Source organism: Phyllostomus discolor, chromosome 4 (genome assembly GCF_004126475.2).
Source record: "Phyllostomus discolor isolate MPI-MPIP mPhyDis1 chromosome 4, mPhyDis1.pri.v3, whole genome shotgun sequence".
In the NCBI taxonomy this organism is placed as follows: Eukaryota; Metazoa; Chordata; class Mammalia; order Chiroptera; family Phyllostomidae; genus Phyllostomus; species Phyllostomus discolor.
Window position 1 is genome coordinate 108,353,851 of NC_040906.2, and position 27,882 is coordinate 108,381,732.

Below are 27,882 nucleotides of genomic sequence, written 5' to 3' on the forward strand. Positions count from 1 at the left end.
CAGCCTATACCCAGCCTGGATATAAGGTCACGCTTCTTTGCCCCAGTTTGGGACAACATGCTGGACCATCCCAGCCCCAGAGCAGAAGTATCTACTACAACTGCATTGCAGTTCAGCTTCTCCCCGTACCCCGTCCCACTTCCTTCAATTCCTTGCAGGTGTCCTTCCAAAGAACACTCCCAAGCCAGCACCCTGTGGTGAACCTCCAAATCTGTTTCCTGGAGAAACCAGCCCAAGACAACACTGGGCAGTGAAACCCACCAGATGACACCTCGGATGTGTGTTCATCGCAGCAACAGCAAAATCTGGGAAACGACAAAGTTGTTCTTCAACAGAAAAATGGATAAACTTGATATGTTTATAAAATGTAAAAAAGAAAAAAAAAGAAAGAACTAAAGAAACACATGGGGAAAACTTACATAATCCTGACGTGGATAGACCTTTCTTTCTTTTTTCTTTTTTTCCCAATGTATGGCTGCCTCTAGCACACCCCATACTGGGGAGATATGGCCTGCAGCCCAGGCATGTGCCCTGACTGGGAATCAAACCAGCGATGTTTTGGTTTGCAGGCCTGCGCTCAATCCACTGAGCTACACCAGCCAGGGCCCAGTGGATAGACCTTTCAAAGGTCTAGTGCATACCCCTAAATTTCTAAGTTTCATGCAGTACCCATGAAACAGAGTTTTTTAATTTCTATAAAATTTTAAAAAAATTTACCATATACACATTTTTAAATTTCCAGGGGACAAAATAAAAAAATTTTTTTAAATCAACCATGTAAACAAATTGTCACATAATCAGGCAAAGGGCTAACTTTTTTAATATAGAAATCAATGAGCAACCCAATAGAAAAATAGGCAAAGGATATGAACAGGAAAAAAAACACTTAAACATATGAAAAGATGCTTAACCTCACTCACAGTAAGAGAAATATATACATTAAAGCTAAGAGATACAATTTTTTTTTTTAAAGATTTTATTTACTTATTTTTAGAGAGGGAAGGGAGATAGAGAGAGAGAGAAACATCAATGTGCGGTTGCTGGGGGTTATGGCCTGCAACCCAGGCATGTACCCTGGCTGGGAATCGAACCTGGGACACTTTGATTCCCAGCCCGCGCTCCATCCACTGAGCTACACCAGCCAGGGCTGAGATACAATTTTTTTACTTACCGAATTAACAGATGCCACACAGTGTGATAGCATTGTGCGGGCCAGGCTTTGCCGAAACAGGCGCCCTCGCTCTGCAGTGGGGGCAGGATCAGCTGGCGCAGCCTCCTCAGAGAATGGCTTGGCAGCACCTGTGAAAAAACTTTTTAAAATAATTTTGATCCAGCAAAAGTAAAAGAAGTACTAGATGTCCAGGACTATTGGTTTCCCAATCTAGCGTCTCCATTTTCCGATAGACATGGGGGGTTGTTTAAATTCAATTTTAAAATCTCCCCTGTAATTTTTAAGGACATTTCTCTTATGTGCTGGTTTTTAACTTCCCCAATTTACCTCCCTCAGCGGCCGGGGCAGTCTAGTGGAGAGAGCATCGGCCTTGGAGGAGTAGATGGGAGTAGGGGAACTTAGAAGTAGACAGGGCTGGAAGGACTCTTCAAAGTCACGGTCCCCCTCCCCCACCTCCACCCAAAGCCCAGCCCTACCCCCTCCCAGCTGCTGCAAGCTAGAATCCACCAGGCATCTGTACTGCCCAGGACCGGGCTGGGATCCTGGGACTTGCTATCACCCAATCTGGAACTGCCTCATTGGAGAGACCCTCAGGCAAGCCCCCTCCTGGCCACCTCTCATGGGGGGCCCGCTACTGAGCCATCAGCACTAGTCTAATTTCTTGTGATCAGGATAGCAGGCTGGCTACAGTGAAACAGACCAGGCCACGGTGACTTTTTGTAGAATATCTCGAATCTGGAGGCAGGTCCCCAGAGCCTCTTGGGTCTGTCCAGTATAGGGCCAGCCTGGAACAGGCCTCCCTGTAGTCCTCGCCTGGCTCAAGCCACGTCCTCGAGGCTCCAAAGGCTCCCAGCCCACCCTGCGATCTGTCCATCGGCCTCAGCTCCACGTGTGGGTTCGCACTGCCCTGAGGTTGGGGGAAGCTCCCCTCCGGCCTCCTCAGTTATAAATCCCCCTCAGACGCTGGCCCAGGCCTCTCAGACTCCCAGCCTCCCAGGCCCTTGGTCCTCATGGGCCCCTCCCAAGTCACCCTGCCTTCTTGGACCCTTAAAGTCCTAAACTAACCCCCAGTGTCTTGGAGGAATCACTGACGGATCCCTGAAGGTCTTCATGCCCATCCCACCGACATCCTAGGTCCCCAGCAGTCCTACCTTCACCCTCCATCCCTCCTGCCTGCAGGCCTGGGGGCCTGGGAAGGGGTGGGCCTGGCCACAGAGCCCCTCCTCCCATTGGCCCCGCCCAGAGAGGGAGGGATAACGGGTCACCAGAGGCACCCTGCCTCATTCTCACTGGGGGCAGCAGCTGGGATGGACCCGGCCTGGCAGGAGGGCAACAGTGGCCATGGTGGGGAGGGCAGACCCTACTCCCCGTGGCCGTTCAGGTAGGGATCTGGGTCTCAGAGGGACACAGGGAAGTGGGGGAGGTGATTCTCTGGGGTTTAGCCTAACCATTTAAAGCCCAATCTTTGAGAATTTGGGGGTGAATTCAGGGGAGGAGGGACTTCCTTGTCCTCCACCCCAGTGTTGGAAGGGTCTAGAGGTCATCTCCCAGCTCCTCAAAGTCCAGGGGAGGAGACTGAGACCAGGGGGGTAAAAGGTGTACTGGGGCTGCGCAGGTGGGTCACAGCTAGCTCAGGTTTGACCCTCCAGGGCAGGGGTTTCCACTCACCTGCTTTCCCTTTCACCTGACAAAGGTTTCTCTGCCCAGAAACACCTCCCAGCCCCGTGCCGGTGGGACCTAGTCTCCTGGTCACCTTTGCAGACCCAGCACAGGGCGAGGTGTTCATGAATATTTGAATGGAAACACTTCAGATTGAACATCACACCATTACAGTCATTCTGGGCCTGCTAGCTCACTAGGCCTTCCATCAGATTTGTATACCTTAGTGCAAATTCATTTTGCCCACAGCTGGAATAGATGGGCTCCCAGAGAGAACTGGGTTTGGGTAAGGGAGGGATAATTGTAGATCCTAGGGTCTCTGTGTGAAGTGGTTTTCCCAGTTCCTTTTAATGGAGGAAAGGTGGCCAGGTGGCTAGAGGGAGAAAAAAACAGACCAAGAATGTAGATGCTCTCTAAAGGAGGTTTCATTCGTTCTTTCCTGGGCCTTGCGGAGGGCCAGGAAGAAGGCAATCCTAGGCTAACTTTGGGCCCTCAAGTTTCAAAACCCTGCTCAGGGGCTCCCATGGCAGGCTCCGCCTCCCCCACTTCTGTCTGCAACCCTGCCCTCCCCAGTCCCTGCCCTCCTCCCACCCCCCACCCTGCCCCAACAGTCCCTCCGGATTCACCAGGCTCCCTGCTCAGGGGTCTGTGTCTCCAGACACACAGCTACCAACCCCTCTGCTGCCTCCTGTGACCTCTGGCTTCCCTGTCCCCACCCCTTGGCCTCAGAAATTAGCTTGAGAAACTCCCCAAGCCCAGCACCCCTCACCCCTGACAAGTGATCTGAGTTAACAAGGGAATCACAGGGTGAAGTGAGGACACCTGGGTTAGTGCCGGCTCTGTTACTTTGCCTCTCTGAGCCTCAGATCTTGAAAACAAAAAATGACTCTTGACTTTCAAGGCTTGTTTTGAGAATTAAATAACTAATTTGACATTTCCCCAAACAAAAGGTCTTTTATGGGTATGTTAAGGGCGTGTGGATGGAAGGCGTGAACAAACAACAGAAACAAGTCTGAGCAATGCTGGCTGGCATCCAACAGGCTCCTCTGCAGAACTTATCAGAGCCTTTAATGTGTTCATATACAACAAGCAATATGCAACATGGCTCTAAGAAACTATAGTAGGAAGAGTTTCTCAAATTGATTTGATCACAAGGCTCTTAATGTCACCTAGGGGCTAAGCCCCTCTGGAAGTGTGGGGAGAGCTCTGTCACTGGTGTCTTAGATTTAGGTATTAGTAGCACTCAATCAAAACAGTTTCAATATATTATACACTTTAGCAATTAATTACTAAATAATAAAACATTTTCTTTAGAGAAGTATTCTCCCACGTAGATGCACTGCTGCTCGTGTACCCATGAGTGAATATTACTTATTGCGAGCATAAGGCAGGGTTCAGCATCAGCTTCAATTCATAATTGTCATAAACGGAAGCGCTGAGAGATCCTGTTCACACGGACAAGTGGGTGGAAATGAGCGGCATTTGTTGTAGGAGAGGCACTCAGTTCTCTGAATTTCCTCTGGATTAAATGCCAAAAATTACAGTGGCCTATCTCCAGAAATGGTTGTTTAAAGATCTCACTTCTTACCCCAGGCCCTCATAAAAACTTCCGTAAAAATAACACCAAGAGTAACTACTGTTATTATTATAAATATATTATGTAATACTGTAATCCTGATCACTTTAACAAACAATGATCATTACCGCCGGCCCCGCCTCCGCGGCCTCCTTCGCTGTGGTCTGAAGCAGGCGTGCGCCCCGCCAGCCGTTGACTTCTTGTTCTTTGTGAATATTGTTTGCATTAATTTTGATCTTTTAAAAAGTTGCTCTACAGTGTGCTTTCTTCCTTATCACTGAGCTGTACTGGTATCCCCTGAAGTCTGGGGTCTGGGGTGAGCGCTCCCTAGCCTCCCCTAGTCCCGGCCCTGGTTTCCAGGGGCCCTGGTTTCCAGGTTCTCTGCTCTGTCTCCTGTCGCCTGGGCAGGGCTTCCGAGGCAGATTCCCCGGCCAGGGGCTCCAGCCATGGTTGTGAATGAAGGACCATGTGCTGGTGTCTGGGACCTTCACCAGCAGGACCTGGTGCCCGTCGCCCATCTTTCCCTCCCTTCGCTTGCTTCTCCGCCAGCGCCTCACCTCAGACAGGGTCTGGGGGATGGTGCGGCTGCTCCCTGCACGGCAGGCAGTCTGTGACTTCTATCCCCGCCCCTCATACCCTTGTCGCGTCACCTGTGGGCTTATCCCCCTCCAGGCAAGGACGCACATGACAAGAGTAGTGATCCCCTCTACCTTGCACTTGTCCCAGACTCTGGCTCAGGCATGGACATGTAGAGTAGATTCTCAGTGAACGTCTGCCCAGCTCAGCCTCCTCCCACCCTTTTCCACCTCACACCCTGACCCTCAAAAGCCCCTGTAGTAGTGAGGACGGTGGCGGAGGAGGTGGTGATGGTGAGGGTAATGATAACAGCAGAGTAATGGTAACAACTGATATTTATTAAGGGCTTGCTATGTGCCAGGTACTTTACATGCATTGTCTCATTTAACTTTGACATCACCCCATGAAGTAGGTACTAATACTATGTTCGTTTTACAAGTGAAGACACTGAGGCTTGGAAAGGTGGAGTGCCTTGTCCAGACTCACGTGACCAAGAAGTTCCAGGCAGAAATGGCTATACGATTTGTGGGACCCAGTGCAAAATGAAAATCAGGGCCCCTTGTTCAAAGACTTAATAACTTCTAAGGCCCTGGCTGATGTGGTTTGAGCATGGGACTGCAAACCAAAGGGTCATGGGTTCGATTCCCAGTAAGGGTACCTGTTGGCTTACAGGCCAGGTCCCCAGAGTGGGGTGTGCAAGAGGCAAACACACATTGATGTTTCTCTCCCTCTCTTTCTCCTTTCCTTCCACCTCTCTAAAAAATAAATAAATAAAATCTTTAAAAAAAAAACCCAGCTTAATAACTTCCAGATGACACCAGCACAGCATTAAAGCACATGACTGCACAGGCCCGTGCCCATGGAGCCAGCTCTGCTACCAGCATTCGAACCCAGAATTCTGACTCTGGGACCCACAAGACTAGCACTTGGAGGAAGGACTAGTAACCACTGTGATTTGCTGAGCACCTGCTATGTGCATTGTGCACAATCTTCAGAAACCCTCACAACAACCCTGAGGTTGACCCTTTGACCCTTATGTTTAAGGGTGAATTTCCCACCCAGGGTTACCCAGTGGGGCTCGGATTTGAACACAGGACCAGCTCTGGAGCCCGTGTCCTTCTCATATCACACAGCCTGCCAACGACTGACTCATGATCTTTTAGGACCTTTGCCCATGGGGCCTATCACTGGGGGTCGAACAGCCACTTTGCTCAAGATGGGAAGGTGTCCCGATTCTGCAGATACTTCCAGCGAGGCTTCTGCTTCCACGGACATCGATGCAGGTGAGCACCTCTTCTCATCGAATGGGAGTGGGGTGGGGGTCACAGGAGGACTTGTCCCTCGTGGACCATGCGTCTCCCTTGAGCCTCTTCTCCCCTCTGCAGCAACTTCCAGGCTGAGCTAGAGCTAGGTCCGGGCCCTGGAGAGGCTGACCCTGTCTCCTCAACCTTCTCCTCCCCACACAGCTGTCAGCACCTGCAGCCCCCTGGCTGCCTGCAGTGGGGCCGCCGCCATTCGGAGCCACTTGTCACTCTGCCAGGACCCCTGCTGGTGCCGACCCGAAGGGGCTCAGAGCCTGCCTACTTGCCCTCAGTGGCTGTCGGTTGGGCTGGGGCCAGCTGGGGCATGGAGCTTGGCCTGGAGGGGCTGGCCAGCCAGAATGAGGAGCTTGGAGGCAGCTCCTGGAAGTTCCTGCCGCCATCATGTGAGTCATCAGGGGCACAGCAGGTGAGCACAAGTGAGGTCTGAGGCCCTGGTTCCTGCTGTCCCAGAGCAAGATTCATGTTTCCTCCCACCTCTCTCCCTCCTCAAGATTCCCAGCTAGAGAGAAACTTTCCTCCCCCTCGGCTGCGGTCTGCATTCCAGGAGCAGAATACCCTGGTGCCTGTGGCACCAAACCACATAGTTTCAAATGTCAGCTCCACCATTTAATGGCTGTGTGATCTTGGAAAAGTCATTTAACCTCTCTGGGCCTCGGTTTTCACATCCACAAATGGGCACTGATAATAGTACCTACTGCACAGGGTGGTGTGAGGGTGTGATGAGTTCATACATGTGATATGCTTAGCAAAGTACCAAGTACCTGGCACAGAGAAAACATTAAATGCTAGTGGTTATTAAACTTGCTGTAATTCAGCACTGTCTAACAGAAACACAAGTCACACGTGTGACTTTTTGTAACAGCTTTATTGAGATATAATTCACAACCCAAAAACTCACCAATCTAAAGCATCCAACTCAATATAATACAGTGTATCCAGAGTTGAACAAACATTACCACCATCTAATTTTGGGAGATTTTCATCACCCCCAAAAGAAGCACATCGGTAGTTGTTCTTCACCCTCGCCCAGCCCCTGCCAGCCACTGGCTCCCACTAACATGCTTGCCATCTCCGTGGACTCTCTGGATGCATCATGTACATGGGATGACATGATATGTGGCCTTCTGGGTCTGGCTTCTTTTACTCGGCGTGATATTTTCTAGCTTCACACAGGTAGCACAGAGCAGTGCTTCGTGCCTTTTTGTGGCTGAGTACTGTTCCGCTGCACAGACAGTGCCGCTCCTGACTTGTTTATTCATCGGTTGATGGACACGTGGTTTGCTTTTGCTTTTTGGCTATTGTGAGTGATATTGTTATCAGCATTCATGTACCAATTTTTGTGTGGACATATAATTTCACTTCTCCTGAGTGAATACATAGGAGTGGGATTGCTGGGTTGTATGGTGACATGTTCATGTTTTGAGGACCTGCCAAACTTTTTTCAAAGGTCACATCATTTTATAATTCACATACGTAATTTAAAATTTTCCAGTAGCCACACTTAAAAGAGTAAAAAAGTAACAGATAAAATTAATTTTAATAATATCTTTTATTTAACCCAATATATAAAAGTTATATATCTAATATATCTATCTAATATCAATACTATTATTTCAACATGTAATCGATATAAAAATTATTACTGAAATATTTTAGTTTTTTTATACTAAGTCTCAAATCTTATGTGCACATTACAGCGTATTTCAGTTTGGACTAGCTCTGTGCCAGGTGCTTAGCAGCCACCTGTGGCCAGTGGCTGCTGCACCGCTGGCACAGGTATCCGTGGTTGTGTTAGAGACAGTACAGTCCCGGCTGGAATCTGGGCAGCTGGACGCAGGACTTCATGCGCCCACAGAGCCTTGCGCGCAGCAGTCCATCCGTGCATGCCCCTGGAATGAGTAAATGAATGAACAGACCCAGTTTTCCCCGACAGCTGCTGATGGAGACCTCAGCCATGCCCAGGAGTCCCAGCCTAAGCCACAGCCTGCCCAGGAGCTCGTGGCCTCATTTTGGAGCATGGACCAGGAGGTACAGCAGGTCGTGGGGGAGGGGGAGGAAGAGTGAGAGAAGTGCGGCCATGCGGTACCCCTAGGATGCCCAGACCTGCTGGGCCGTATTTGGGGTGGCAGTGTCTGTGTGTGGGTGGGTGTTCTCCGACCCTTCCCATGGCTGCAGAGGGAGCAGGACAGTCGGGACGTCGTGTGTGGCATCTGCATGGACAAGGTGTGGGACAAGCCAGGAGCCAAGCGGATCTTCGGCATCCTGCCCAACTGCACTCACGCCCACTGCCTGGGCTGCCTGCGCACCTGGCGGAAGCGCCAGCAGGACTTCCCGCTGGATGTCATCAAGTCAGTGTCTTGGAGAGGTCAGCAGGGAGGGGGACCAGTGCCCCAGAGGGGCGTGGGCCTGGAGGCCAGCCTGCAAGCTGTGACTGTTCTCCCACCTCGCAGGGCCTGCCCTCAGTGCCGGGTCCATTCCAGCTACATCATCCCCCACAGGTTCTGGGTGAGCAAGGGGGCTGAGAAGGAGCAGCTCATCAGGAACTTCAGGGCTCGGACCAGGCAAGGCTGGAAGGGGGGGGCGGGGCGTGACCGGGGTTAGGGAACAAGGGAAGGCGGCCCCTGGTCCGTTGCAGCTTAGCCACGGTTTCCCCACGCAGGGTCCCCCACATCCTGGAGGTTCAAAATGATGGAGGTGGCAGGAGAGGGTGTGAGCTATTTCCACTATGTCCGAAAGCCCAATAAATAAATTCCTGTCCTGAGTGACCGAGACAGCAGCAGCAGAGCGAGGTCAAGCTTCCCTTCTAGCCTGGTTCAGGGTCGATGCAGGCGACTCTGGTTCTTGCTTGGCTTTTATTTCCGATGTTTTTAAAACAGGACAGTAAATGGATAGGAATACATATTGTTTGCTTAATAACCTTGGAAATTTGAGTCTCAGAGGAGACTAAAAGGCAGGCCTTAGAGATAGGGAAAATTTGGGTAGGTTTTAATCTTTTTGGTGAGGGAAGACATTTATCCAAAACCTGGACTTAGCTACAACTCCAGGTTCTTTTTTTTTTAAGATTTTATTTATTTATTTTTAGAGAGGGAAGGGAGGGAGAAAGAGAGAGAGAGAGAAACATCAATGTGTGGTTGCTGGGGGTCATGGCCTGCAACTCAGGCATGTACCCTGACTGGGAATCGAACCTGCAACACTTTGTTTCGCAGCTCGGGCTCAATCCACTGAGCTACGCCAGTCAGGGCCAACTCCAGGTTCTTAATGCCACCTTCCCAAAGGGTTTTTTACACTTGCAATATGCAAAGTATATTTGGATAAGTGGTGGCATAAAGAAGGTTTTGTATACCCGTGAGACATCCAACGTTGTTGGGAAGACCCCTGGATTTTGCCTGAGAACTGTAATGGCTCCGTCAACAAAGTTACTGAGACACATATCTGGGCGAGTCTCACAGAGCGGGAGTATTTGAGCTGGTGCTGGGAGAGGAGCAGGGGCTCCTGGGGGGAGAGGGAGGCACTCCAGGCCGGGAGAGGCCCAGGCAGGGAACTCCTGGCTGCTAGGGTACCAGTTAGGGGTCTTCACCTGGGGGGGTAGGCAACAACGTGGGGGGTTATTATGTACGACAGACTTTGCACACCATAAGCTCAGTGAAGTAGAGACCCTGACTGTCCTCACACTGCAAAAGAAGAAACTGAGGCTTGTCTCTGTGACGTGAGTGAGGAAGTGGGTTTGAGCTGGCGCACTGACTCACAGTGGGTGCCGGAAGGAATGGTGGCGCCCATACTGCCTTCAGAGGAAGAAGGACCAGACCAGTGTGGCCAACTGGCCATAAGGTTCAAAGGAAAATGCAAGATGACTAATGTCCCCTCCTTGGTGACCACAGGACTGCTGCTGTCATGAGAGCTGGGCTAGGGGGGCTAATGGGAATTTGGACTGGTCAAAGTGGGGGTTTTGTAGGCTGTTGGGATGGAATGGTCCTGGTGCTGACTTTGGTCAAATGGGAGAAGGAGGAAGAGAAAAAGGTGGCTGTTCAGAGGAATTCCCAGACCTCCAGCTTGGGCAGCCCGCATTCACACTGGGACCAGAGGAAGTGGGGAAGAATCTACCGTTGGAATCGTGCAGAGTGATGGCGCAGGAAAAAGGCTACAAACATGCGCTCTGTCCCCTTCCTCCGTCTTTCTCACAAGATCGCTGCTCTCACTTAAGTGGGTCACAATTTACCCACATACCCCTCCTGTATCTAACCTTTCCTTGGAGTGAATTTGAAACCTCAGAAGTGAGAAACTTCTTAATCAGTTTCATTGACTAGCATTTATCAAATCATAAGAATAGGACATTGTTCTAACTTGGTTACAGAGACATATTTTAGGGTTCTCTGCTATCGCCCCTGCTTTGGTGGTATTACTGAACAGATCAAAGGAGGAAAGAAGATCCCAGCTGACTGCAGGCGGAAGTCCAGACTGGGAATTAAAGAAAGGCCCCCCTCCTTGAGACTTTACTGCCATCTGCTGGGAAACAGTTGTAATAAACGTGAAATCAACATTATGATGCTGGTTGTTGGTGCCTTTGTGCCCAGTCCAACCTGCCAAACCTTGTGTGTCAGCCTTGAGTGCCCCTTGTTCCTGGGGCAACAGGGCCTGAAGGCGGTGAGCAGTCTTCTCTCCTCCTGTCATCTCCCCCCATAGCCAGACCCCGTGCCGGTTCTTCATGCGAGGGAACAGCCGCTGCCCCTTCAAGTCTGACTGCATTTACCTGCACCAGCTCCCGGATGAGGCCCCGGCCTTGGACCCTCCCTGCCCTCAGAGTTTCCAGCTGGCTTCTGGGACTGAGGTGGTAATAGCAGGTAACAGCATATTGATATGGGGTGTTCTATGACAAATGTCTGTAACGAATGTGAAATCTGTGTGACGTCTATGATGTTAATGGTGGCACCTGCCCGACCTTATGCGGGAGCCCAATTCCGTTATTCTTGGGCAATACAGGCTGAAGCAGACAGCTTTTCACTGACTTCTCCCTTCACTCCCAGGCGTGGGGCCCAACGGCGTTGCTAGAAGACACAGTGCTCCCAGATTACGCCCTGGCCATGGCCTTCTGGGGTTTCGAACTCCTGCTGGATCCCAACAGTTCTTACCACAGTCTCCTGTAGCCAGGATCTCGTGGAGGAGTGGGCTGAGGAGCCCTTCCCTTTTGGGGTTCGTTGGGGGATGAAAGTAGCCAGCCCTCTATCTCTGTGACCAAGGGAAGAAGGGTGGGGGGCGCTGTCTCTCTCTAGGGACTTGGATTTTAACTTTGCTCTTTTGTAGAAGGCTTGTGAAAGAAAACCAATAAAATGCACCTAAGCCATCACCGCTGGTGTCTGAAGAGTGTCCGCTCGTGGCCCAGGTGCCCCGCCCCCATCCAACCAAAGGGGGCTGTGCACTCAGTCTGTTTCAGTATCAGCCATCACTCAGCCTCTGGAAAACTTCACTTAACACTCACAAGAGTATAAGTGGAAAGGGCATCTGACATCTTAGTATCATAAAAATAGTAATGCTGTCACAGATTCCATAAAGGTATATGGAAGATTCCCCCAGCATTATTGAATCACGCTTAGAAATTTCCTCCCTGCTCTCCTTGTGTTGGCGAGAATGCAGACCTTGGTGAGCATGGGTTGGAGCCACCAGGAAGTCAAGCTGGTAGTTGAGGACGGATGGGCAGGGCACTGAGGGCTGTTTAGCGTTCCAGCTCTGCCCGCCACTTGTCAGGGCCTGCCCCTACCACAGCTGCTCATCGGAAGACCAAAACACCTCCTCTAAAGTTAAAATTGCTAACCTGAGATAGAGGTACCTGGAAAAAGTTTCTTGGCTGCTATTTTGGCCTTTGTGGAGCAGGTACTGAGAGAAATACTCCTTAGTCTTTTCCAACAACTGCCTTGAAATTATTTGGGGGAAATTTAAAAATATATATTTATTTATTTTTAGAGAGATGGGAAAGGAAGGAGAAAGAGGGAGAGAAACATTGATGTGTAAGAGAAACATCAGTTGCCTCTCACACACCCACAACTCGGGGCCTGGCCCGCAGGCCAGGTAAGTGCCCTGAGTGGGAATCAGATTTGGCAACCTTTTGGTCAGCAGACCAGCACTCAATCCACTGAGCCACACCAGCTGGGGCAGAAAAGATTTTAAATTTTGGTTCCAATGGAAATCAGATCCAGCTCAAAATATTCCTTATGGCTTCCCATGCTATTCAGAGGAAAAGCCAAGTTCCCCTCTATGACCACAAAACCTCATAGATCTGGTTATTTCTCTGATCTCATTTCTTATTACACTCCAGCCACATTTCTACCCCAGGGCTTTGCATTTGTTCTTCCTACTGATTAAAATGGTCTCCCCACAGACCTGACCACCTATTTAAAATGACCTCTCCCTTCTCTACTATATTCTTCTTAAAAGAACTGTCACAATGAAACATTCTGTTATTTACTCATTTAGTTATCTGTGTCTCCACACTTGAGTGTCAGCAACAGTACGAGCAAGGGTGTTTTGTTCCCTGTACCCCCAGCTCTAGGTGCACAGTAATGACTTATTGAGTGATATTCTGGGGATGCAAGGTTGGTACAACTTTCAGAAATCAATAAATGACATTCACCATGTAAACAAAATGAAGGATTAAAAACCACATGATCATATTAATAGATGCAGAAAAAGCATTTGATAAAATCCAGCACCCATTTATGATAAAAACTCAGCAAAGTGGGAATAGAGGGAACATACCTGAATATAACAAAGGCCATATATGACAAACCCACTACCAGCATCATACTCAATGGGCAAAAATTACAAGGGTTCCTTTAACATTGGGAACAAGACAGGGATGTCCACTTTTACCTCTCCTATTCAAAATAGAACTGGAAGTCTTAGCCACAGCAATCAGACAAGAAGAAGGAATAAAAGGCATCCAAATTGGAAAGGAAGAAGTAAAACTGCCTATTTGTGGATAACATGGCACTATACAAAGAGAACCCCAAAGAGTCCACCAAGATACTGCTAGAACTGATAAATGAATTCAGCAAAGTATCAGGATATAAAATTAATATCCAGAAGTCAGTTGTATTTTTATATGTCAATAACAAACTAACAGAAAAGGAAATTAAGAAAATAATCCCATTCACAATTGCTACAAGAAGAATAAAATACCTAGGAATGAACCTAACCAAGTATGTAAAAGACCTGTACTCAGAAAATTATAAGACACTGAAGAAAGAAATTGAAGAAGATACAAATAAGTGGAAGCATGTACCATGTTCATGGATAGGCACAATTAACATCATTAAAATGTCCGTACTACCCAAAGCAATCTATAGATCCAATGCAATTCCTATCAAGATTCTAATGATGTATTTCACAGAACTAGAACAACTATTTCAAAAATTTATATGGAACCACAAAAGGCCCTACATAGCAACAGGGATCCTGAGAAAGAAGAACAAAGTTGGAGGAATCACACTACCTAACATGAAATGTTACTATAAGGCCATAGTAATGAAAACAGCATGGTGCTGGCATAAAAGCAGACACACAGATGAGTGGAACAATAGAGAGCCCAGAAATAAACCCACACCTTTATAGTCAATTAGTATTCGACAGAGGAAACAAGCACATACAAAGCACATAAAAGCTAAAGATAATTTATTCAATAAGTGGCATTGGGAAAACTGAACAGATGCATACAGAGAAATGAAACCAGACAACCTTCTTATACCACACACAAGAATAAATTCAAAATGGATCAAAAACTTAAATGTTAGACCCCAAACCATAAAAATCCTAAAAGAAATCATAGGCAGCAAAATCTCAAACATTGCTCGTAGAAATTTTTTATCAGCTATATCTCCCCAAGCAAGAAAAACAAAAGAAAAAATAAACAAATGGGACTTCATCAAATTAAAACTTTTTGCACAGCAAAGGAAATCATCAGCAAAATAAAAAGACAACTCACAGCCCTGGTTGGTGTGGCTCAGTGGATTTAGTGCCAGCCTGAGAACCAAAGGGTTGCCAGTTCAATTCCCAGTCAGGGCACATGCCTGGGATGCAAGCCAGGTCCCCAGTAGGGGGCATGTGATACACAACCACACAATGATGTTTCTCTCCCTCTCTTCCTCCCTCCCTTCCCCTCTGTCTAAAAATAAATAAAATCTTAGAGAGAGAGAAAGCGAGCGAGAGAGCACCCACAGAATGGGAGAACATATTCACCAATACATCTGATAAGGGGTTAATATCCAAAATTTATAAACTACTTACAAAACTCAACACCAAACAACCCAATTAAAAAATGGGCAAAGGACGTAAATAGACACTTCTCCAAAGAGGACATACAGATGGCCAATAAACACATGAAAAGACCCTCAATGCCATTAATCATCAGAGAAATGCAAATAAAAATCACAATGAGATACTATCTCACACCTGTCAGAATGGCTATCATCAAGAAATCAAAAAACAGCCCTGGCTGGTGTTGCTCAGTGGATTTAGTGCTGGCCTGTGAACCAAAGAGTCACCACTTCAGTTCCCAGTCAGGGCACATGCCTGGGTTGCAAGTCGCATCCCTGGTTGGGGGAGCACGAGAGGCAACCACACATTGATGTTTCTCTCCCTCTCTTTCTCCCTCTTTTCCCCTCTCAAAAATAAAAATAAAATAAAATAAAATAGTGCTGGTGAGGATGTGGAGAAAGGGGAACTCTTTTGTACTGTTGGTGGGAATGCAGACTGGTACAGCCACTGTGGAAAGCAGTATGGAGATATCTTAAAAAATTAAAAATGAGCCCTGGCTTGTGTGGCTCATTAGATTGAGTGCTGGCCTGTGAACCAAAGGGTCGCCGGTTCGATTCCCTGTCAGGGCACATGCCTGGGTTGCAGACCAGGTCCCCAGTAGGGGGCGTGTGAGCGGCAACCACATACTGATGTTTCTCTCCCTCTCTCCCTCCCTTCCCCTCTCTAAAAGTAAGTAAATACAATCTTTAAAAAAATGTATCTGCCTTTTGACCCCACTTCTGGGAATATATCCAAAGGAACCCAAAAAACTAATTTAAAAGAACATAAGCACTCCCATGTTCATTGCAGCATTATTTACAATTACCAAGATATGGAAGCAGCCCAAATGTCCATCAATAGATGGGTGGATAAAACAACTGTGAGCACTTACACAATGGAATACTACTCGACCCTAAAAAAAGAAGAAAAATTTTACCCTTTGCAACAGTATGGAAGGACCTGGAGAAAATTATGTTAAGTGAAATAAGCCAATCAGAAAAGACAAATACCATATGATTTCACTCATGTGTGGAATCTAATGAACAGACAGAACTAACATGCAAAATAGAGACAGACTCAGAGAGAGCAGGCTGACAGCTAGTGGGGTGAGGGTGGGTGAGGGTAGGTGAGGGGTTGGAGGGATTGAGCAAAAAGAGAAAGGACTCATGGACATGGACAACAGTGTGGTGATTGCTGTGAGGGAGGGGGTATAAGGGGGCTAAATGGTAATGAAAAAATACAATAAAGATTAAATTAAAAATGTAGAACCATACAGGAGACTGTTCTGTGTGGTGGACCCCAGAAACCGGGATCCACATCAGAACTCTACAAGGGAAAAAAGATTTACTGAATGAATGGATGTGTGCGTGTAGCAGCCGAAGTTCAGATGATGGGAAATACAAGATGATACCCAAAGAAGGGCTTATGGAGTGCTGTCGGGCTCCTGTCCCCTCTCCCTTTATCCCTACCCTGCACACTGATCCCTCCTGAAAGGATCCCAGGACTCAGTTGCAGTGTGTGATGTGTGAAAGCTTCCCCACACCAAGCAATTCTAGGAGGACAGCAGAGATGGAGAATTCAGCTCAATTCTGACACCATCTTTGAGAAGATAGATCATATTCCACAGGTAAAGGGCTCGGTCCCACCCTCCACTTCAGAGGCCAGTTCGTGCAAACCCATGCTGTTACCTGTGCTTCTGACCCACCAGATTCACAACAGAGGGCCCTGAGACCCTTTGTTTGAGTTCGATTAGTTTGCTAGAACATCTCACAGAACTCAAGAAAACCTGTATACTCACTAGATTACCGATTTATTAGCAAAGGAATTAAATAACACGAATGAACAGCCAGGTGAGGAGATACATAGAATGAGGTCTCAAAGGAAGAAGCTTCTGCCTCCTGGAGTTTGGGACCCAGCAAGGTGGAAGTGTTCTGGTTCCTCAACGTGGAAGCTCAAGGAAGAAGGCCCAGGAGGTATTCTCTTTTGGGTTTTATGGAGGCTTCATTTAGGAAGTCATGATTGACTAACTCATTGGTCACTGATGATTAATTCAACCTCAAGCACTGTCCCCTCGATACCCCCAGTCAGGGGGTGGAACTAAAAGTTTGTCTAACCACACGATTGGCTCCTATTGGGTGGGATCCAAAAGTCACCTCATTAACATAACACAAACTCCCGTGGCTTCGGAAATTTCAAGGGGGTTGGGAGCTATAAATTAGGAACTGTGGAAGACCAAGCATGTCTGCCGCGTAAATTTCAGTCATCTGAATGAACAAATATCTATATGTATTTCTTAGAAATCACAAGATTGCACCTCCTTTTGCCGAAGCCTGCCTCCTCTAACAAAGTTCTTTCAACTGAAACCTTGAGAGGTGGAGCCAATCCGGCCCCATATAAACAATCAGGGCAAGACTGCTTCTTGCCTTAGGAGGAAGTTCCAAGCAAGGCTTTTGGTTATATAGAGGGAGTTAGCTTTTACTGCGACCCCATTATCAGGGATATTCGTACATCAAATATTTCTAGAGAGGACTAAAACCTAAATGACGGCAGTTGATAGCCTGTGAAACAGGTGACGTTATGGTGGGGTGGTAAATGTGATCAAAGCCCATCTCAGCGCTCATGATCTACAAGCAACGTGGGCGTCAACTAAAATTAAATGATGGTTGGATCCCGAAGTACAACGGGATCCCTGACGTCCCTTGTGCACCCCGGTTCTCAGTGGAGGACGGTTAAGGACCGCAGCCGAGGGTCCGCCCCTCCATCAAGCCCCGCCCTGCCTCACTCTCTTTGGTGTGACCGCACCCACAAACAGACCCCCTTCGCTGCGTCCCAGCTTGTTCCAGACACACGCCCTCCGCCTTCCTAGTTCCCCTACTCCCTTCCCTTCACGCTCTTGCTGGCCCCGCCCCTTCCGGCCGCCCCTGCGCGGCGCGACCGGCGAGCATCTCGATTCTTTCTCTTTTTTACGGCGTGCAGTTCAAGGGCTGCAGCGCCCACGTTTTGAGCCCTGAGGAGGAAGTGTGGCGGGCGCGGGAAGGTCCCTGCCGCGGCGTCCGGGCGAGTACTGGAGTGCTCACTTTCTCCAGGCCTCGGAGCTGAGGCCAGAAACAGAACCGGAGCGGGTGGGCGGGAGGGGAGACGACGCGGGTCCCAGGCATGGCATCCCGGGACAAGGCGCCCGCTCTGGATGAGAGCTCGGAACTGGCGCCCTGGGCTCAGCTGGAGGCCCCCGCCCGCCTCCTGCTGCAGGCGCTGCAGGCGGGGCCGGACGGGGCGCGGCGCGGCCTGGGGGTTCTGCGGCTGCTGGGCAGCCGCGACGGAGAGCCCTTCGCCTGGGGCCGTGTCCTGGAGGCGCTGTGCCGGGAGGAGGCGGTCACGGAGGGCCCGGACTGTCGGCTGCAGTTGTAAGTGGTCCGGTTGGCCGCTGGCGGAGCGCACTACGCCGCATTTCACCCTCCGCTGTCGGTGAGGCAGGGGCTGGCGCCTCCTGCCTTCTCCAGAGGAGGAGTCCGAGGCTCGGTGCGGTTAATTCCCCACAGCGAGAGGGTCCCTGCCGCGCACTCGGAGGTATTTCGTACCTACTGTGTGCTGGCCAGTGCCGCGTACCTGGACGCGACTCGCCTCCGTATGGGACTCGCCTCCGGCTGGGTGTAAATGAATAATTATGTCAGTGGGCTCAGATCGATCTTAATCGTACATTCCATCTCTGAAAAATTGAACTCGTACCTTCAATATAGGCATACTTAAGTACAAAGTGTACACGTGTTAAAGTACGTACATTATAACGTATACAAAAATTGAAATTTAAAATGAGATAAATGACAAACATCTGGCTGTGGTGGCTTTGTATTATTTAATTTTTCAAAGCGTAACATAACATTTTGCGGGAACATCACTTTCCTTACAGATGGTGTTCTTGATTATTTCTAGTTTTGGGTGAATTTGAACTTTTTTTTTCTTTTTTGCTCTTTATGTGGCTGACTATTCCTACTAGGTGCAGAGGTGTCAGCCCTGCCATTTTCTTACTTGGTTGTGATTCCATTACTGGCATTCACTTTCTTTTCAGGCAGCCTTATAAGCCCTGTGTCTGTTTTGTGAAGGTTCCGTTTTCTTAACAAGAGTTAATGTACTCAAGACAGTCTAATGCATTTAACTGTTACGTTAACTAAAATACACAGAAAGTTAAAAAACTGAGTGCCACCTGCAGCCTCTAGGGGTGTGAAGAGCCGCCTTCCGCTCTCGGAAACCCCTGCCTCAGATTCGGGCCAGGGCCAACCCACGCATTAAATATTGGCAATACTTAATTTCTTGTGTTTTAGATAAGTCAAAACATAAGTTCTTATATTTTCTTCACACAGTCCTCTTTAAATTTATTTCAAGAGATGGGTCAGGAGCACTTTCAAAACCCCCAAATTGGAGGCTATAGAAATGCTTTCCAGCTGTCTGGCTTTTTCTGGACAGAGTAAGGGGAGGGGGAACTTAACCTAAGGTCCCTGGATAGAACTGTACTTAAGTATCATTGGTTTCTTTTGTAACCATATGTATTTTATTTTATACATTTAACATTTATCCTGATAAGGGGGGGTCCATGTACAAAAAAGGCTAAAAGCCTTTTAAATAGGGTCTTGCTCACCTCTCTACTCCCAAATATCCTTCACCACAAATTGACGGTTTTTTTAAACCAATACTCTAGTTTTCTCTCTCACTTAGTGTTTGTTTTCTACAAAGAAAGTTGCTTTTTTTCCTTTCATACACATCCAAGAACCTGTGTGTGTGATGTTGAACAGCTCTTCAAAGCCGTGCGTAGAGAGGAGCAGACACCTGATGGGTGGTGTGCTAGCTGGACCCACGACTTGCCACCCCAACAAACCTCAGGTCACCCAGCATCTGGATTTGTGCCTTCACAACATTATAGACGGTGACATTGCTGTGCCCTCAGCAGCCCTTGCTTGTATCTGGACACTTATTGTCAGGGTTAATTCATTCAGTGAATGCATACCAAGTGCCTGCTAGGGGTGGTGCTGTGCTGGGTACTGGGACACAGGAAGGAGACATACTGTCCACCTCCCAGAACTCATTTTGGTGCGCGGAACATCAGGGCTGGGCAGATGTCACTATGACTTCAAGGGAGTGCCAAGTGGAGCACAGGGCCACAGTCTTGCACAGCATCTTGGAGTATTTACATAGTGTGGGCAAGGACTTTTTTCCCTTTTTATGTAAAACAAGTGTGAATTTTTGAGCTAAACTAGGAAGTGTCAAAGAGCAGGGCCCAGCATAGAATAGCAGATGCTCAGTGAACACTCGTTGGGTGACTCGTGCTGTCCCCCTCCCTCCACACTGACTCACGGGTACCTCCCAGCCCCCATCTGTCCCTTCCCATCTAGCCTCTAGCTCCGTGCAGTCTGTCCTGAGTTCCTTTCAGCAAGACCCTTAACTGCTTGCCTCCGTCTGCTACTCAGGAAACCGCTGCTGCTGCGATTGCCCGTGTTATGCCAGCGGAACCTGATGTCCCTGTTGATGGCTGTTAGGCCGTCGCTCCCTGAAAACAGACTGCTCCCTCTGCTGCAGGTCCTACGGCAGGACCCAAGCCCTGACCCTGATGCCTGGCTCCAGGCCCTGGGGAAATTGCTGCAAAGGGACCTGGGTGTAGGGGTCTCCATTGAGGGAGCGTCCCCACTGTCTAAAAGTTGCCAGACGCAGCTCCGAGACCTGTGTAGGCAGCTGGGCCCCGGGGGCAGGAGGTTGAAGTTGGCCCAGTCTCCAGATGCTGAAGGGGAAAAAGAGGAGGACAAGGAATCCCAGTGGCCTAGGAAACGCAGAAAGGAACCAGAAGAAGAGCCTGCCAGCCCTGAGGGGGGGAGGGCCCCCAAAAGGTTCCGGTGTTTGCAAAGGGAAGAAGAAGAACATTATGAGGAGGAGAGAGTGGGACATGAGCCTTTGGAAACTCCGGCAGGTGGAGGAGGCACATCACCCATTAAGAACCAACCTGTCGTGGAGGCTGAGCCCACTGAGGCTGGCCAGAGTCTGGAGGATGCAAAGGGACCAGCTGAGAGTTTGGAGTTGCCGAAAGCTATCCAGGTACAAGGGTGAGGAGGCTAGGTTTAGAGTGACCCTTTGGAGTAGGGGGTTTATCCAGGGCAAAAGCTGGTTGGGACGCTTTCTCAATTTGTGGAGCAAGGGGTGGGAGGGTGGGGTTAAGGGCTTGTAGTCTGCTCTACAGATTCTGGGGAAGGGAGTTAAGGGAGGTGGGAAGCCCTTGCCCTAATGATCTATAACTTGAGGTTAAAGGGTACCAGCCAAGAGGAGTGGCTCCAGAGCCACCCAGCCTGCCCTCCCAGCCCAAGGCCTGGGTCTACCCTCATTGGGGTGGATGCAGAGAAGACAAGTCTAGACAGCGGATTTGCATGGCCCGTGGCTACTTTGAGTTCTTAAGCTCTTTTCAAGGTTTAGGCTTTATGTTCTTGGCACTCTTGAGCCATCTTTGCCTACTAGCTCCCTCCAATTTGGGGTCTTCAGAAAGGGATCTGAGGCTGGGCTTGAAGCCGTGCCGTATGGGTGGGGTCTTGGCAGTGACTGACTCTCCTCTACAGGACCAGGTTCCCAGGCTGCAGAAGGTGCTCAAGACCTTTGGGGAGGTGAGTGGCCCTCCCCTGTTCACCATTGCCCTTCACCTTCCTGGAGCCCAGCCATGCTCAGGGAGGAGGCAGTGCAGTGAGGCACAGGGCGTTTGGGCTGAAGATCCGAGGGCAGTCACTGCAGGGCATGTCTGGGCCCCAGTATAAATATGTTGTCTGGTAGCACCTTCCCAAGTCCTTAGCCACCCACTCCAGTTGAAGGGGTGGCCTCAGTGACTTGTCATCAAGCACTCTGCCAGCCCTGACGCAGGGTTTGCCTTCCCAGGGGTTAGAGAGGCTGGAGAGTGGCCCCCCAGTTGAGCTGCAGCTTTTCCATGAATGCAGTCCCAGCCAGGTGAGTCCAGAAAGGTTGCTTGGACCTGAGGTTACATCCCCTTTCCCCAGCCCTTCCATTTAACTTCATGTATCCCTGCCTCCTGTGGCATTTTGGTAGGGGATTTTTTTGTTTGTTTCTCAAGCGGGGGTCACCCTGAGTGGTTTTTTTAGCCCTTGACTCCACCTTGTGGGGCAGCTCTCCCAGCCGTACCTGCCCCTGGGTGTCTTCGCCCTGCCCCTCTGCTGCCCAGTTGGCCTGAGACAGCCTAGCAGAGGCACGTGGAATGCCCCTCTGTCCTCCCTCCTGCTTGGCAGATGGACCTGCTGTGTGCCCGGCTGCAGCTCCCCCAGCTCTCAGACACAGGTCTTCTGCAGCTCTGTACCTGGCTGCAGTCCCTGTCACCAGATCTTAGCCTCGGCAATGCTACTGTGCTGGCCAGGAGCCTCTTCCTTGGACGGGTAGGTGCACCGGGGTGCACTCAGACTGCCAGGCCAGGCGGGGAGAGTCTGAGCCTTCAGAAACGTGATGTTTGGGAGAAGGTGTTCCAGCTTTGCAGGCATCTGGCCTGTCCAGGCAGCCTGGGGCAAGGGAAGGGTGTGGGCCCCTGGGCCCTCTACCCACGTGGCATGTAATTCCTCCTTGAACATCAGACCATTGCAGAAGGATTTGGGCTCAAGGGTTTGGGACCTGGGGAAGGGAGCTGTGTGTCTTTTCTAGTGGGTGGGTCCACGTGAGTCCTAGATAAAAGGACTTTTTTCCCTCTGTAACATATATCACCATCTGAAATATGTGTCTGCTAAACATTTATGGAAGGCAAGAAGAAATGAATTTAATAGCATTTTCCTCTCCATTGGCTGTAGATCCTCTCCTTGACTTCCTCAGCCTCCCGCCTGCTCACAACTGCCCTGACTTCCTTCTGTGCCAAGTACACCCACGCCGTCTGCAGGGCCCTGCTGGGCCCTGTTCTCCGGTCCCCAGAAGCGGGTAACTCTGGAAACAGCCCTCACCCCCACGTGACCCTGGCAGGAGCTGGGCATCCAACGAGTAAAACCTGTTACTTCCCTGATGGCGCCCTGTAATGAACTGAGCACTCTGTTCCCTGCAGTCCCATCCTCTCCTGCCACTTTGTCCAGACTTTCCCCCTCTGCTGCCCCCCACCCAGGTCCAGCTCAAACCGAGTTGCTGTGTTGCCTTATGAAGGACGAGGCCCTGGAGCCAGACAGGCAGCTTATAATCCTCGGGTGAGTGTGCAAGCCTCCACACCCCCAGTCCCACCTTCCCCCCGCCCACCAGTCTGTTCCTGGCATTGAGGAGTTGGAGCCACTGGGCACTAGCCCCTGTGCCCGAAAGACTAGAGGTGCCCCTCCCGCTGTTGTCTGAACCTGACCGGTGCCTTCCCACCGGGCCCCTGCAGGCTGCTGTTCTGAGCAGCCTCTTCCCACGCCTGGGGTTTCAGCCTTCCTGCCGGGTGCCTTGCGGGATGCGGGGAAGAGGCAGGTGGTCCCGGCTCTCGAGTAGCTCGCAGCGTCGTTGGAAGTTGGCACTGTGGTGAGGAGTGCGGGCTCGGAGTCAGACAAGGCGTGGTTTTAAATCTCAACTTTGCTTTTTTTTTTAAATGTGTAATTCAAACAGGTTATTCCATATAAGAAGCTCATTTGAAAAATGGGGATAATGGGGGGAGGGTTGGGTGGGTGGGCTGGAATGGGAGTAGGGGGGAGAAAACTGTACTTGAACAATGATTAAAATAAAAAAAAAGAAATTTAAAAGACAAAAAAAAGAAAAATGGGGATAATACTCACTATGTAGGATTTTTCTAGATATTAAATGTGATCATTCATATAGAGATCTCAGTACAGTACCTGGCAGTTAGTAAATGCTAAGAAATTGTTACTAAATTGGAATTAAAATTGGGGAGTCAACAGACATGTAGAAATAATGAGAAGGCAAGACCCCATTGGGTACCGACATGAATATAACATGCTGCATATGTGAGTAAGGGACAGTCTCAAAAATACTATTAGCCTCCACATGTTGAGCACTGTCTCGGTGCTTGGGTTCATTATCTTGGTTAGTTTTCATGCAGTCTGATGAGGTAGGTGCTGCCACTGCCACCCTAAGGGGTGTGTCCAGAGGTCATACAGCGAGCGAGTGAGAAAGGCTGGGATCAAACCCAAGCCTGCCACCTCAGGAAGCCACACTGCCTGTGTGACATGTCGCCTTTCCAGACGAGCTGAGGACCGTGCGGTGGGACAGGAAGCACAGCTGGAGAGGACCCTGCTGTGGGTGGGGCCCCATGGGGAAGGCGTGCCTGCTCCAGGAGGCTTGGGTGTGTCCTGTCACCCATCATTAGGTTCCCTGGGTCACCCTCAGCTTTTGTACTCAGGATGTGCTCTTGACTCCTGGTTATTTTTCAGGGGACCTTCGTACACCCCATTGCTAAATCCACTGTCAGCTCCTGGGGTCTTGGGTTGTGGCCTTCCCAGCACTGGGTACGGGCTCTGCAACAGTGGCTACTGGGCAGCTTGTGGAGTTGGGGGGGGTCTGACTCCTTCCTCTGGTGACTGGGATCTTGGCTGTCCCCAGGGCCTTGCCCTGCCTTCAGGTAGGAGCAATGGATACCCAGGCTTGGGCGGGAGGCTGGCTAACCAGCACCGGGCCCTGTGCTTTACAGACAGATCTTGGAGTTGCCCTGGAAGGAGCAGACTTTCTTGGTGTTGCAGTCACTCCTGGAGCGGCAGGTGGGCAGGCTGCCCTGGGGAAGAGCGCCCAAAGAAGCAATTCACGGCTGTGGATGGGCGGGGGGCAGGGGGGGGCTTGGGTTTCTGATCCTTTCTGTGATGGAGGGGCAGGCAGGACCGCTGCCCTATAGAGGTGGGGGTGGGGGGCTGTGGCTGTGGGGGAGTCCTGGGGCTTAAAGGCTGGTAGCGGAGACCTGACTGCCTGGTAAATCCCATCAGTGCCTTTTACAGGCTCTGGGGCCTTGGGGAGGCACTTTCTGATATGTGTGTATACATTTAGTTTTATTTATGAATAGGTAATACATTCATACGTTCACAATTTTGGAAGCTCAAAATGATAATAGTAATATTCCCCAGCCATCCAGATTCCCCTCCCCAGGGTGAATCGGTGTTAGTGGTTTCAGGGGATCCCTCCCAGAGACTCTGTATCTACAAGGATGCAGGCACAAATGCACTCTTCCTCCGCTTTTTACATAGACGGTAACAGCAGGCTCGGTGCTCTGTATTTTGCTTTATTCACCTAACATATTTTGACAATTTTTCCATATCAGTACTGAAACTTCTGCTGCATTTGTTTATAGCTTAGGTGTTGACCTAACCTCATTAGGCCTCAGCTTCCTCATCTACTAAAGGGAATGACAATAGTACCCACCACAGAAGACTGTGGTGAGGTTTAAATGGGGTAATTGGTGTAAAGTGCTCGAGTGTGCCTGGTACGTAATAATGTTTATTAAGTTATTATCATGAAGAGCTATTATTATTATGCTGGCAGTACTACTCCTGTGTATCTGTAACCACTAAGCCAGGCTAGGGATCCCTGGCCTTCCTTGCTTCTAATCTGAGCCTTTGCAAAGGTTGCCACGATCTTCTGAGACCTAGGTGCCAGCTGTATGTGCATTATCTCATTTAATCTTTTTCACAGCCTTCAGAGTTAGATTTTATGAGCCCCATTTTATAGCAGTGGAAACTGAGGCTTACTCTGGTTAAGTGATCTGCACAGGGACACCGAGTTAAGAAGTGGTGGGACTGGGAATTAAATGCGAGGCCTTTTTTTGTGCTACTGTCTTAACTCCCAATGTGTGCAGGTGGAGACGACCCCCGAGAAGTTCAGTGTGTTGATGGAGAGGCTCTGCAAAGAGGGGCTGGCAGCCACCACATCCATGGCCTATGCCAAGCTCATGCTGATGGTGATGACCAAGTATCAGGCCAGTGTGAGTGCCAACAGGGCCATGAGCACTGGTCCTGCTGCTCTGACCCTGCATGAGGGTGTACATGTGTTTGCCAGGGAGAAAGCTTTGAATGTTAGCCAAGGAAACTACAAGTTCAAGCCCAGGACTAGGGAATGAGACTACTTAAGAGTTCACTCACTCAGCCAACATTGCTGTGGGCCAGATGCCATATCGGGGGGAATCAACAGTGACTATATTGCAGTTGCTACCCTTGACCTGACCCCCTCCCCTAACACCGGGTTAGTGAGAGGAGAGACATGATAAACAAATCATTGTAATATCTGGTAGGAGACAGGTGACAGGTATGCACAGGGCTTTTGGTGACAGGAAGAGGGGGCAACTAAACCTTGTTCGTGGTTATGAATTGAAACAGGCTTCCTGATTTTTAAAAGGTGATAGTTAAGGGTCAAGATGGAGGAAAGGGCATTCAGGGCAAAGTGACCTGTAAGCAGTGAATGTCCAAGGGGTTTGCAGGTGGTTCGTCGTAGCTGGGCCTAAAGCCGTGAGAGCTGAGGATGGTCGGGGATGAGGTGGGCTAAAACACCGAGAGCTAATGCTTGCATAGCTCCTGCTACATCTCAGGCACTGCTCTAAGTCCTTTACATATGTAAAGCTCATGTATGTAAAGCATTAACTCGCTAGTTTCTTACACGAGTTAGCACTGTGAGAAGATATTATTAGCTGCATTTTACAGAAAAAGAAATTGAGACTCAGAATGGCTAAAGTAACTTGCCCAAGGTCACCTTGCCAAGCCATGGTAGCATCTTACAAAGGGCCCTGTAGGTTATGGTGAGCAGCTTGGACTTGATCTTTTTTTCCCCTAAGATTTTATTTATTTATTTTTAGAGCGAGGGGAAGGGAGGCAGAAAGAGAGGGAGAGAAACATCATTGTGTGGTTGCTTCATTCGCACCCCATCCTGGGGACCCAGCCTACAACCCAGGCATGTGCCCTGACTGGAAATCAAACCGGTGACCCTTACTTAGGTTCACAAGCCAGCACTCAATCCACTGAGCCACATCAGCCAGAGCTGGACTTTATCTTGAAGGCCAGGTATTCCTGGCTGTGGGCTCTTTACCTTTGTCTTGAGAGTCACAGCCCCATTTGATGAATTGATAAAAGCTATAGCTCCTCCCAGAAGAAAAATGAATACGTGAACGCACGTCTTGTGAACACATATCAGGAGGCTCCTGGACCCTTTAGGGTAGATCCTGGAAGGACCTCCAATGCGAGGCCTCAGGAGGTCTCCCAGGGCCTTCAGCTGGAGTGATGTGGTCCGGTTTGCATTTTGTAAAGAAACCTCTAGCCTCTTCAAGGAGTGGGGATTAGAGAGTGAAGATACAGGGTTGAGACCTATCAGGAGGTTGTAGCAAAAGGTTAGGGAAGAAAAAAGTGTGGCCCAGAAGGAAGGTGGCAGTCGCAGTGACTGTCTCTGAACACAGTTTCCTCATCTGTAACTAGGAGGGTTGTGAGGATTTTATGAACTAATGCACATAATGTACCGCCACATAGTAAGCACTCAGTTGTGTTGTTATTAATATGGGTGACTTAGTAAGTTGTGCAGTTGGCACCCAGGTCCACCTGAATCCAAAGACTGCTTCACTGTAGTGAAATAATGAGGTTTAATTGCTCAGGGAGTCATTGCTTCCCTCCATTGTCCTTAAGTCCTAGATTCCCCCCCTTTCTGAGTGGAGCCCAGGGTCAGATGGGAGGGGAGAGATCAGCTGCTGGAGTCCTGACATGGTTCTTCCTTCTCCCCAGATCACTGAGAGCCAGAGGCTGGGCCTGGCTGCGCCCCTATCGCTCAACACCACTTTCCTGAGAAAGTCCCTGCAGGCCGCGCTGAGACATCTGGCCCCCTGACCTTCCACCAGGGGACCGCTCTAGAGTTCGCTCACCAACTTCCTAAAGGATACTTCTGCCCTCAGCCCCTCTGGGGGTAAAGGCTGAGCCTGGCCACCCCAGGCATCACCTGCCTGCTATTCCAGGCGGCAGAGAGGCCATGTTGATTTCCCAAGTGGCAGCAGGGTGCTGGGCTAAGGGGGCTCGATTTCCAAGGGCTGCCAACCCTGGCTCACTCCTTGTCACTTCTACCTCAGAAACTTTCCTGTGAGCCCAGGAGGGTCACAGCAGACCCAGAATAGACGAAGATGCTCTGGGGGCCCCGTGTGCTCAGAACAAAACTGTGTTCCAGCATGTGTTATGATCCTTTGTACTGTTCAGACTTGAATAATGATTTTTCAGTGGTATTTAATAAAAATCGAGAAATTCAACGTTTTACTAGAAGCAGTCCCTGCATTACTATTAACTCTGGGTGTTTGTTGAAAGTCAACTCACCAGCACCCCCTGCCACCATGCCACCCTACCTAGTGACAAGGG

The 27,882-nt window shown here is 49.6% G+C and overlaps 3 protein-coding genes across 11 annotated transcripts in view; all 3 read left to right on the forward strand.

The window, feature by feature from the left end:
- Positions 1-4,593, forward strand: part of PPARD (peroxisome proliferator activated receptor delta) — a 92,138-nt gene extending 87,545 nt beyond the window's left edge. Inside the window, exon 9 of the transcript XR_004902716.1 lies at positions 4,577-4,593. The gene's annotated coding sequence lies outside the window, so the exon portion shown is untranslated. The remainder of the gene's footprint in view (positions 1-4,576) is intronic.
- Positions 4,594-8,130: 3,537 nt separating this feature from the next.
- Positions 8,131-8,905, forward strand: LOC118499943 (putative E3 ubiquitin-protein ligase makorin-4). The gene is made up of 2 exons (XM_036022589.1): positions 8,131-8,332; positions 8,480-8,905. Exons 1-2 carry the CDS (start codon positions 8,207-8,209, stop codon positions 8,903-8,905), a joined length of 552 nt encoding a protein of 183 aa, XP_035878482.1. The 5' UTR covers positions 8,131-8,206.
- An 8,624-nt stretch (positions 8,906-17,529) lies between these two features.
- FANCE (FA complementation group E) lies at positions 17,530-27,777 on the forward strand. Of its 9 annotated transcripts, none has more exons than XM_036023987.1 (10): positions 17,533-17,991; positions 20,047-20,665; positions 21,178-21,222; positions 21,488-21,556; positions 21,853-21,996; positions 22,399-22,522; positions 22,644-22,779; positions 24,210-24,276; positions 25,362-25,487; positions 27,265-27,777. In XM_036023987.1, the coding sequence occupies exons 1-10, from the start codon at positions 17,744-17,746 to the stop codon at positions 27,364-27,366; spliced, it is 1,680 nt and encodes a 559-aa protein (XP_035879880.1). In that variant the 5' UTR covers positions 17,533-17,743; the 3' UTR covers positions 27,367-27,777. The 9 variants fall into 9 exon arrangements, 8 of the variants coding, with proteins under 8 accessions (XP_035879882.1, XP_035879881.1, XP_035879883.1 ...); XM_028510171.2 differs by having other exon boundaries at positions 17,534-17,991; positions 22,701-22,779; positions 27,265-27,395; XM_036023989.1 differs by lacking the exon at positions 21,853-21,996 and having other exon boundaries at positions 17,530-17,991; positions 27,265-27,395.
- The last annotated feature ends 105 nt before the right edge of the window (positions 27,778-27,882 follow it).

Bases quoted from the DNA above. Each gene is read 5' to 3' on its own strand.
- LOC118499943 (XM_036022589.1), top strand. From the start codon at position 8,207: ATGAATGAACAGACCCAGTTTTCCCCGACAGCTGCTGATGGAGACCTC. The intron at 8,333-8,479 runs GTACAGCAGGTC...CCATGGCTGCAG, and splicing joins TTTGGAGCATGGACCAGGAG to AGGGAGCAGGACAGTCGGGA.
- FANCE (XM_036023987.1), top strand. From the start codon at position 17,744: ATGGCATCCCGGGACAAGGCGCCCGCTCTGGATGAGAGCTCGGAACTG. The intron at 21,557-21,852 runs GTGAGTCCAGAA...CCTGCTTGGCAG, and splicing joins ATGAATGCAGTCCCAGCCAG to ATGGACCTGCTGTGTGCCCG. The intron at 22,780-24,209 runs GTGAGTGTGCAA...TGTGCTTTACAG, and splicing joins AGGCAGCTTATAATCCTCGG to ACAGATCTTGGAGTTGCCCT.